Here is a 12684-nt window from a genome sequence, read left to right on the forward strand (position 1 = left end):
TTTTTTTTAAGTATCATACACTAAAATTTAGTTGTAATATTTTTTTCATATAAAACTTTAAGTGTAAAATCAACTTTTTTCGTTCTTGCACTTATACAATTGTATTTTATCTTGACTAAACCGAATCCATATAGCTTTAAATTGATACCTTACAAGCAAAAACAGCTAACATAAAAAAACAACTAATAAATTATACACATTTGTTAATTACATAAAAGTTTAAATATTCTTTACTCAGTTTGAAGTCACAGCATGACCTCTTTTTAAACCAAATTTATCAATATAAAATTATAGCTTTAAAATTTGTAATTTATTTTTAGATAAAAATTATTAACATTTATTGATAACACTAAAAAACTAAATAAAAAATAATAGTCTCTGATAATTTTTTGTACAATAACAGCTTAAATAATTTTAATCATCATTTTTTAAACTGTTTTTTTTATGAAAGTTGAAGTATTAAAAGCCTACTAACGTAAAAATTTTAGTAGGTTTACATTGTCATCAAGTAAAAATTTAAACAATCTTTTGAAATATCAAATAAGTTATCATAAATATTTTTTTTATTGAAAGTTTATTTATTTATTTTTTGTTTAGCAAATTTAACTTAACATTTTTTTAAACTTTTTTAGTAACACTTTTTAAATATTTACTGGTAGCAATTTGATTACTTAGCACTTCTATAGTTTCCTTTTTTCAATCCAAAAATAGTATATAAAACCATTTGTATAATCATCTGTACGGTTTACATTAAAATACATAAACATATTATTGAACAAATAAAAGTATATGTTAGTTACAATTGGGTATATATTAATTACTTTACATAAATCGAGTTGATTTTACAAGTATAAAATGGTTAATAATGTTTATACATGTTAATATATAGTTTTTCAGTGTTAATTAGTTTTTGAATAAGTTCTGTTTAGACAAATCAACTTGTTTAACAAAAATTTTTAAAGTCAGCTGTAAAAAATTTAGATAAAAATAAAACAGAAGAGTTAAGATTTTACCAAACAAGACAGATTAAACTGAACTTATGTCCGTAAATTATAGAAGTTAGCCATTTTAGTACAGTTTTTAAAACACTACAATTCTTTTTCAACCAACTGTTTGAAGTGTAAATCTAAAGATCAATTCGTTCAGATGTAAAATATACAAAAATTGATTACATTCAACAGCATTAAACTTATTATTCTATGATTTTTTTTTAAACAGTACGGTTAAAATAAAAAGTGTTAAATTAAAATGTTAATAAAAAAAAATTTTGGTTTAGCATATCAGAGATGAAAATAAAGGACAAATTTCAGTTTTACAGATATTAAAGAATAAAAAACAGAAAAAGTTGTGCGTACAACTTTTTAAAAACTGTCTAAATTCGTAAACTTTCTTTTTAATATAATGTAAAGTGGTAATTATTTACTAGTCGCAAATGAGCCAATATCTGTTTTACATCGGCTAAACTCACAAAGAATATATTGCTTACATGAAAACACAATACTTAAACAAGTTTATTAAACGAACGAAGTCAGAAAAAGCTTTTACAAAACAAGTACATATAAAACAAAAGAGTAAAGGTTCTACAAACATAAATCATTCGATTAAGTTTTTAACAATAATCTATATAGTATCTCACACAAAATAAGCTAGTCAAGTTTTTTAAAAATATACACATTTTATCGACCAAATGTTTTTTGTAACATTATAAACATACATGGTTATATCTTTCGTAGCTTCATCTATGTAATTTTCGCTTAGCAATAAAATAGTGTTGCCTATACATACAGCTTGGTGTTTAAATTCACTACGAGAGTCTAATTTGGGTAATTTTGCTTTTAATAGAGTAAATTTTCTTGAAAAACTATCAAACACCTCGTAGCATGTAATATAACATCCACCAATAACAAACAACTTGTTACCCAGGCTAACTGATGCATGACGACTTCTATATTCAACCATATCAGGAAAATAAGTCCATTTGTTTTCATAGTAATCATATGCTTCTACGGACTTTCGTTTGTAACCTCCAGTAACAACGATTTTGCCTTCAAAAACTGTCAAAGCTTGATATGCTCATTCATATTAGCCCTTTGATTTAATTTTTTGGTTTTAAAATTGTAAACAAAACAAGTACCATTGTATCTTATTACATAAAAGTCTTTCTTGAAACAGCAAATAGAACAGTTCTGATAGTCTATATCTGGTTGTGGTTTACATGACCAAGTTTTAGTTTTATTGCATAATTTTCTATCATAACTACTATACTCGCCACTTTGTGTATATCCACCAAAAACAAAAAATTCTGAATTAATTACAGCAGTTTTACAATTATATAACGCTTCTGACATGTAAGTATATTTTTTGCATTTAAATTGAGGACCATAAAGTTTAGAAACACTTTTTGAAACTTTTCGTTTTTATTCCTTCCTCCACAAACTAAAACACTGAAATCATCTTGGTTACAATATCTGTATTCATATAAAATTGTTGGTGGAAAATTAAAACTTTCTTGCATTCTTACTTCTTGTTTTGAACTTAACCAAAATGAATCCATTTAAGATTAAATCGAGACTTTACGAAAAAGCACAAGTGTTAGTTGAATTTCTTTTTTATTTATAAAACACGCTTGACAATTATTTAAAATAAACAGCTAGATCACAAGCGTTTATTGTTTTTACAATTTAAAAGTGTAGAAGGCTATCCACAATACTTATAAAATCAATACTAAATAACAATAACAATTTTTGTTTTACAACAAATAAATTTTTTGTTAGTTTTGTTCATAATTGTTAACAAAAATTATTCATGCAATAATTATAGTATTTAGAACTATTTTAATTGTTTACTATTAAAATCTATATGCATTCAATTAAAAAAGAAAAATTTATAAAGATTAACAAATAACCAAGTTATATTTAAGATAATTAGAACTATCTTAAAATTATTTATGGCTAAAAAATATGTAAAGATGATTTAAAAAATTATAATAAAAATTTAAGCTACAAAAGTTAATTTAGTAGACTGTTGTTATTGATTATACATTGATTTTTTAACTAATCCTAACCTTCATCAACTCTTTAAATCAGGATTTATTTAAGACTGTTATAACAATCAATTACTAGAACAAAACTTATTGTTTGTACCAAAATATGGAATATAAATTTTAAAACCGAGGTAATTATTAATTAAATTATTATTCTTCTAGTAAACTAGAATTACATTTTAAAATATTTTATTAGTAGCAAGTACGCTAAAATTTTTATACTGAATTTAATTAAAATTTCAACAATATGTGCTAAAACTAATAACTCAAAAATAAAATTCAACTTACATGAGTAAATATGTCGAGTTCTAGTTTTACTTCAATCGCGACAAACTTGACTTTGGTTTTAGTTTGTTAGTTTTATAACATATTAGTGAGAGACAAGCGGTCAAATTCAAAATAATAGATTAAAAAAATATGCAATATCAAATTTGTATTATCATACATGTACTGTAAAATAAAAAAGTTTCTAAACATAGATATTGTTTAATGTTTTTTCAATTGTATTAAAACGTTATTTTTTGATAATATTAAGTGTTAGATATTGAAATTAATTTTTAATAATTAAAAGTTTTATTTTGGAACGGGTCAAAGTTTCACGAAGACAAAAATGCACGAAAACAATTTTGCACCAATGGTCAATTTTTACAAGAGACAAAAAAATAAAAAAACACGAATAGAAAAAAAAATATTAAATCGAAAAAATAAAAAGCTACCAATCGACCGAGGGCAAGGGTTAGGGGTAACAGTGATAGTAAAAACAATTAGTTGAAAAAACAAAAAAAAATTAGGATTTAAAAAAAACCCAACCCGTTCAAAATTTTCTCCTGCTCATGCAAAATTATATTCGTGCAATTTTATCCCCTCGTGAGAATATCTTTGTGCAAAAACTTCTTCGTGAAAATTTTTTCCCCTCGTACGCTCGTGCAAATTTGACAGCTACCCGTCTTAATTAGCATTTAAAAGGATTAACTGTTTATTTCTCATATCATAATTAATAAATTTAGATTTATTTAGTATTTGATATAGTTTTACTCAAGTTAATTTTAGTTAAACTTTGTTTAAGTTTGCTATGTTAGTAAAACACAGTAGGGAATAATTTAAAAATTACTCTTTAGATTTACTCTTGTGTAAAAGTTTTGACTACATTTAATGTTTTTTATAAAGTATGATGTTCTCTATAGATTTGTTAGTCTTTGCAATAGTTCTTTAATACAACATAATCATTTATGTTATGCCTAGTTTTATACAGAGTAGCCCTAAGTATTATTTAATATCAGCATTTAGTATAAGTTTACTTTAAATTCAATTTTGTTTTTCTGTGTGGATGTACATTACTTTATAATCCTATAACAAATTAAATTTCTTTATCTAGCTGTTGCACCAAAAAATGTTTTTTTTTTCTCCTAAAGTGCAGCACTTATTTCTGACTACTTACAAAGTTGCCACTCATGGGAGTCATCATAAACTAGACTGAAATACAGAACTAAAAAAACTAAAAAAACAAAGTGATTTTACAAAATACTATTCATTCTCTTGATCAAAGATCCCGTTGTTTTAACAAGTTGACCTTGTTTGAATCCGTTTTGTCTGAGTTGTCAGGGACATTTAACCTCTTAAGGAAACATAAAATTATTTTTGAAAAATGAAATAACAAAGTTAGTATACCTAAATAAAATATTTTACTAAAATACTATCTTCTTTGTATTTTTTCAAGAAATATTTTTGATTTTATTACAGTAAATATATTACTAATGTTTAAATATTTCTATGATGTTTATGTTTTTTTAATGGTTGAAAAAAAAAACCATACTTTTTAAATCTGAAATTATAAAGTATATTTAGAAGTTGAATTTTTGAAACGTTTTAGACTTTTTAGGAAAAATTTTGTGATAATTGAGGTTTATAAAAATAAAACTAGAATTTTATTAAGTTTAAAAAGTTCAAGAAAATAAAAATTAGAAAAATCTCGGACCATACTTAGTATTTAGTAGGTTTCTAAATACTTCAATGTTTATACAAACAAAATTTAGTTTTAAGAATAAACAGTTTAAAATATGCGTACTTTTCTAGTGTTAATAATTTTTAAAGTTAATATAAAATGATTCTGTATTAATTTTTATCTATTCGCAACAACTTTAAAAATACTTTTGTTTTGTATAACTAATTTTCTAATTAAAATATTGTTTAAGGATAAATAAAAGTATTTTAAACCAATCCGTTTGTACTATTAAAGTCTTATAAAAGTATACATTTATAAACTACCTGTATATCTTTTGGAAAAAATGAGTATTTTAATTAGAATCGTTACTTATTTTTCAATTAACAGTTATGTTAGTTGGTAAAGTATCAATTGATGCTAAATGGATTTGTTTTTGTCAAGTTCAAAGTCAATTTAAACAATGCAAGAAAATTTTTATTTTCTATCAAAAATTTTATATGAAAATAGATATTGTAACCAAAATGATTTCAGTATTTTAGTTTGTGGAGGAACTTATGTTGATAGTAGGCAGTTTGTTAATAGTGTTTGTAAACTAGATGGTCCAGAACTACTATGTTAAAATTTTACTTCAATGCCAGAGGAATTTCATAATTGTAAACTTGTTGCTATTAACTCAGATTAATATGTTTTTGGGGCTATTCGCAAGGTGGAAAACTTAATGTATCTGCTAGCATGTTTTATAACAAAACTAAAACGTGGTAACATAAACCAAAATTAAAAATAAAATACAACAACATTTTAATTTGTTCTTTTAAACAAAACATTTATTTAATGAGATACGATGGCTCGTTTTTTGTATACAATTTTGAAAAGTTTTGAGTAAATAAAACTTTTATTTGTTTTTATCGCTTTCAACACGTGTTAGTTAAATTTAAAGCAATTTCAGCACAATAAAATAGGAGAAATTTCTGTCACTTAAAAGTTTTATACTGTAGTTAGTTTACTTAGTAAGTACTGTTGTTGTACATGTCTAACTATGATCAAACCTTTTGTAGTTAAGTCTTATTAAAATTTTAAATTTCAATATTTTCTTAATACTTTTTAAATTCAATTTCTTTCATATTAATTTAAAAAAAATTGAAATATTTTTTTCATAAGTTACCTTCTGAGTAACTTTTTTTTTAAACAAAGCAGTTTAGCCTTAGAATTAATAGTTAAATAATTAAAGATATCATTATCAGAACAAAATTAAATTTTGAAAAAACTTCATTTATCTGATTCTTAATTATCTTTAATAACTACTGATATGGTTTATTTAAAACATTAGCATAAGAACGAAAATCATAAAAACTTGTTGGTTAAAATATTTATAGTTCAATAAAGTGTAAAAATTTTAAAACTATATATGTAGAGTATCTTGTACATCTTTCAACAACTATAGCAATACAAATTTAGAATTTATCTTTATAATTTTAAACATATGTCTGCTAATTTTAATTTTTATACATAAAACAAGTCTTTTTCAACAACACATATATATTTCAACAATTTTCTTCAGTGTGATTACAATTGTAACAAGGTAAAACAAATTTTAAACTTATATAGCCTTTTTAATTATATGAGAAATTATCAATCAAATAGCAAAAAAACCCTAAACTATAACAAAAAAATTAAAAACAACACGGAAAACGTAATTAACTGTAACAATTTAAAACAAAACAAAATTAGACTAATTTAAACAAGGATAATGAGTAATCAAATTCTCTTTGTTTGCATAATTCTGGCTTGTTTAAGTGAATATAAATAGCTTCTATTTTAATTAAATCAAAAATTTTCGTGCAACTTCTTAAAACTTTGAACTTTGTCTCACTGTAATTATTACCACATTTAGGATTTTTTACTAAGTGCTCTGAAATTGATGATCTTTTTGTTGCGTTTAAGGTTGCATTACTCATTTTCTTCGGTTGATTTTTGATATGGTCTTTCACGCACTTAGGTACGTGCTCTTTTATTCTTGTTTCTAAATGCCTGGAAGTTTGTCCTATATAGCTGTTTGCGCAACAGCATTTATACGTGTATACCACGCAACTTTTGTGTTTGTAGGATATTAGATCTTTACCTCTAGGATTTAGGATAGCAGCAGATGTAAAAATTACTCTTGGTTTAGAAGCATGGTAAACTTTTTCTGTCATATTCTTGATATCTCTTTCAACTTGTTTTGATTTTTCACCAACATAGGGCAAAATTAATAGAACAGGACATTTCTCTGGTCCATAAGGTTTTGTGTAATTTAGTCTTTTCAATTCAGTTTTGAATACCTTATCAATCAACGGATTAGGATATCCGTTCTTTATTAGTAATTCTTTTATAACCTTAAGTTCATTCTGAAATACTTCTGGCGAACATATTTTATTGGCTCTATGAAATAGGGTTTTAATCAAACCAATTTTTCTTCTTTTACTGCAATATGATTAAAAGTTAAGGTATTGACCAGTAAATGGTTTTCTGAAAATAGACGTTATGAATTTATTATCCTTTCTTTTGATTAAAACATCTAAAAATGATATTTGATCATTTTCTTCATTTTCTTTTGTAAATTTAATAGCACTATGCAAAGAGTTTAACCTCTCAAACAATAAATTACTAACTTTTACACTATCACTGATAACAAAACAATCATCCACGTATCTCATGTACTTACAATTTGAATCGAATTCTGGTAGAACTTTGTATTCAAGATAGCCCATAAATATGTTTGTCAATGTAAATACATAAAACTAAATGTGGTAATAATTACAGTGAGACAAAGTTTAAAGTTTTAAGAAGTTGCACGAACATTTTTGATTTAATTAAAATAGAAGCTATTTATATTCACTTAAACAAGCCAGAATTATGCAAACAAAGAGAATTTGATTACTCATTATCCTTGTTTAAATTAGTCTAATTTTGTTTTGTTTTAAATTGTTACAGTTAATTACGTTTTCCGTGTTGTTTTTAATTTTTTTGTTATAGTTTAGGGTTTTTTTGCTACTTGATTGATAATTTCTCATATAATTAAAAAGGCTATATAAGTTTAAAATTTGTTTTACCTTGTTACAATTGTAATCACACTGAAGAAAATTGTTGAAATATATATGTGTTGTTGAAAAAGACTTGTTTTATGTATAAAAATTTATCTTTATGTTTTATGAAATTAATGGGTTTAATTAGTACACATATTGTTATTTTTAAATAAATAATTGTGTTTATTCCTGAAGTCTCAAGTTAGTCTCAGATAGATACGTTTTCGTCAAGTTCAAAACAAGAAGTAACAATTCGAAAAGTTTAAATGTTCCACAAAAAGTTTTGTATGAAAACAGATATTGTAACTAATATAATTGCATTGTTTTAGTTTGTGCAGAAATGGATAAAATTAAAAAAAAATCAAAAAGCGTTTTTGAACTTCATGGTCCTAATTTTTAATGTAAAAATACAGTAACCTACCAGGATATCTATATCATTGCTAAAATGCGGGTATCAACAGTTTATATTTGACAGTTTTTCCAGAAAGATTACTTTAATAGAACTAAACTCACCAAAATTAAATATTAGTTGGTCATCTCAACTCAAAGCTTTTTGTAAAGGTAATCTTATATCGTGACCAGAAAAAATTTGTACAGAGCTCGAAAAACACAACTATGTATGTTTATTATCTTCATAAAACATGTTGGTCGATAAAGAACAGTAGTGTAAAAAAAATCTTGTGTTAAATACAGTGATGATTAGTATGTTAAAATTACTTCAATAGTCTTATGTACGTAGAATCTATTTTATAGTTGTAAGATTTTTAGCTTACTCTTAACTTTGTTTGTTTTCAAAAAATATTTGAATTGTTTTATTTATTTATGTAATCAATAAATACATAGTAAATAAAAAAGTGGTATCCGGTGAAAAATAAATATTCGTTTTAATCAAAATAATATACTTTAGAATATAAAAGATCGAACTCATTTGTGCACGGAAATTCAATTTACTATTGATATTTTGAACAAAAATAAATCCCATAAATTAAAGTTTTAATAAAACATGTACACATATCGAATCTACCTAGTTAAAACATTTTCTTGTTTTTTAATTAAATCAACTGACTAAGAAACAGTTTTATGTGTGTTAAAGTTAACTAACTTATTACTGAACAATCAGTTTTTACAAGACAAACTTTTTTGTTATTTAAAAGTGTTACAAATTTAATCACTTGAAATTTATTAAGTTGATTTTTGTAGCAAATTAAACTTTTACATTTCGGATTTTATAAAATTTCAAATAACAACAGTTTAATATAGTAAAACAAACAATTGTATATCTTTATATAATTTTTGTGACATTTTATATATTGGAAATTTTACAGCGTAAAAGTATAAATGCTAATGTTTGTTAATTATATATAAAAATAAAAATAAAGTATTTTATTCAATGTTATCAACGTTTTACAATTATGATAAAAAAACTGTATCTCTTTGGCGAGAGTTTGTTGAAGTATACTTAGCGTGTTTAATTTATTACTATAAATCTAAGAACTATCTTATATATAAAAACAAATTGTACAGTAATCTTTCTTATTTATATTCCAGTGAAGTTACTTCAATAGGACCTTTTGTTAGCAAACGATTAAACATATATTCTTGAACAGTTATCTTATATATTGCAATTTTGATTAAGTATTTTCTTAAATTGTGTTTAAAATTAATTTTAGTTTTAGCGAAATGTAGTTCCTTGCTTAAATTTTGATCCTTACAACTATTTCTTGGATAACTTGGTAACAATGTGATTAATGTTTTGTCAAGTATTTTATTTTATTCTTTTAGTTATGTATTGTTAGAATTAAGTTAAATTAGTAATTTATATTAGATTCTTAAGTTTAAGATCGACAGTAGATCACCAGCATAAGTATTATAAAAAAATTAAAATAAAATAAAATTGTACATAAATCATACTAAAACTCTACGTAAACAAGTAAACGTTGCAAATTTTTAATTAATGTTTGGTTTTCTCTAAGTTAAAGTAAGAACATAAAACAATTTTTAAAAATATTAATTAAGTTTCATGTTTTTCTAATGCTACTGAATGAAATTTTAGATATTTTTGTATACAAAGCTTTATTCCTTTGATTTTTTATCAAACTATCACCTAACAGATTATTTCATTCTAAGTCAAAAAGTTATTTGAAAAATATGTAAATAAAAATTTACCAAAAAAATGTCATCTTAGTTAAATAATTAATTGTCTTATTAACAATATCGAAATCACAAATTTAAATGTTTAAAAATTACTTAAGTATATAATTCAATTAATTTTATTTTGTTTAACTAAGTGTCTTACTTTTAGTTAGAATAAAAACTACGGTTAAACTGCACATAAGTAAAATACTACAATTAACTATAAAACTGATTAAATAAAAATACTTTATTATGTATTTAATAAATAAACAAACTTAAAAGAACATAAGTATTTTTATTAAACGAATAAAGTTCATAAGTAAACATAAACTAGATGCAAAGTAGTCTAAAATAACAAAGTTAAGTTGTACAACATAAACTGTTTCGACATAATTTAAATACTAATCTATATAGCATTTCACACAAGACAGGCTAGTTATTTTATTTATAACACTGCTTTTCTTTTTTGACCATTCGACTTTTTGAACATCATAAATATACATGGTTATCTTATACCAATTTAAGCTAATCACGAAAATAGTGCTACCTAAACATACTGCTTGATAATTAGTTGACGAATAAGAATTAAATCTGGGTAACTTTGATTCTATTAAGGTAAATTTTCTAGAAAAGCTATCAAATACTTCACAGCTTGTAGTATTTTCTCCACCAATAACAAACATTTTGTTACCCATGCTAACTGAACCATGACAATATCTTTCGTCAATCATGTCTGGTAAATCAGTCCATTTATTTTCATAATAGTCATATGCTTCAACATATTTCAATGTTATACCTCCTGAAACAACAATTTTGCCTTCAAAAACTGTGCAAGCTGCATAACGTCTACTTATACTCATATCAGCTATTTGACTTGATTCGTTGGTTTCGAAATTGTAAACAAAACATGAACCATCGTATCTAATTACATATAGATTTTGCTTGAAAGAGCAAATAGAACATCTATTGTATTCTAAATCTGACTGCGTTTTAAAAGACCAAGTTTTAGTTTTGTTGCAAAATTTTCTAATACAACTATCATACTCACCATTTTGTTTAAGTCCGCAAAAAACAAACAAATCAGAATTAATGACAGCAGTTTTACAATCTCCAACTGCATTTGGCATTGCAGTAAATTTTTCACATTTAAGTTCACAACCATCTAGTTTATAATCACTATATACTAATTTACTAATTTCATTGTTAAATCCTCCACAAACTAAAATACTGAAATCATCTTGGTTGCAATATCTATTTTGATACAAAACTTTTGATAGAAAATTAAAATTTTCTTGCATTGTTTCAATTAACTTTGAACTTGACAATAATAAATCCATCTAGCATTAATTGATACTTTACCAACTGTTAATTGAAAAAATAAGTAACGATTCTTATTAAAATACTCATAAATTACAAAAGATATACAGTTAATTTTTAAATGTACGCTCTTGTACGACTTTAAAAATATAAATGGGTTAGTTTAAAATACTTTTTTTTAATCTTCGAACAATATTTTAATTTAAAAATAAGTTATACAAAAGAGGTTTTGTTTTTATTTTTATGAAAACACTTTTTAAAGTTGTTGGAAATAGATAAAAACTAAAACAGAATTATTTTATGTTAGCTTATAAAAATTTTTAAAACTGCAACGGTTCGAATAGTTTAAACTGTTTATTGTTTAATGCAAATTTTGTTTCTATAAACATTGAAGTATTTAGAAACCTATAAAATACAATGTAGGGACAGAGATTTTTCTAATATTATTATCTCGGACTTTTTAAACTAAACAAAATTCTATTTTAATTTTTAGAGAACCTAAAATTTACAAAAAACATTCCTTAAAATCTCTGAAAGATTTTAATATTAAAATTTTAAATACACTTTATAAAAGTAATTTCAGATTTAAAAAGTACGGCTGTTTTTTTCAACCATTTAAGAAATATACAGTACAGAAATATCTAAACATTAGTAATGCATTTACTCTACAAGTTTTAAAAATATTTGTTAAAAAAAATAAAAAATTGTGTTAGTAAAACATACTATTTACGATTGAACTCACCAACTTTAATATTTTATTTTACAAAAAATAATTTTAAGTTTTCTTAACAGGTTAATGTATCTAACAACTCAGACAAAACTCTTGTCAAAAAAGTAACAGTATTTTATAGAATTATTTTGTTTTTATTTTAGTTCTGCGTTAACCTTAATTTAGTTATTGATGACTCAGGCTGGCTTTTTAGCCTCATGAGTGGCAACCCTGTAAGTAGTCAGGAATAAGTGCTGCACTTTAAAAGTTAAATACTTATTTTTTGTGCAACAGCTAAATTGAGAAACTTAAGTTATTAAAGGATTATAATATAGTACATCTACATAGAAAACCATAATTGATTTAATACTAAACTTATACTAAATGCTGATATTAAATATTGTTTAGGGCTACTCTATTTAAAACTAGGTATGACATGAATGATCAATAATGGTATAAAGAACAATTGCAAACACTA

At 23.9% G+C, this 12684-nt stretch overlaps 1 protein-coding gene across 1 annotated transcript in view; it reads right to left on the bottom strand.

The window, feature by feature from the left end:
* LOC145832679 (kelch-like protein 23) overlaps window positions 1-11307 on the bottom strand; it is a 37055-nt gene extending 25748 nt beyond the window's left edge. Inside the window, exons 1-3 of the mRNA XM_082939981.1 lie at window positions 10825-11307; window positions 7105-7333; window positions 1893-2054 (exon numbers count right to left, since the gene is read on the bottom strand). Of these exons, the coding sequence (XP_082796107.1) occupies window positions 1893-2054; window positions 7105-7333; window positions 10825-11307 (874 nt within the window). The remainder of the gene's footprint in view (window positions 1-1892; window positions 2055-7104; window positions 7334-10824) is intronic.
* Between the last annotated feature and the right edge of the window lie 1377 nt (window positions 11308-12684).

The sequence above is a fragment of the Thalia democratica genome, chromosome 3 (assembly GCF_965202585.1).
Source record: "Thalia democratica chromosome 3, ktThaDemo2.hap1.1, whole genome shotgun sequence".
Classification (NCBI taxonomy): Eukaryota; Metazoa; Chordata; class Thaliacea; order Salpida; family Salpidae; genus Thalia; species Thalia democratica.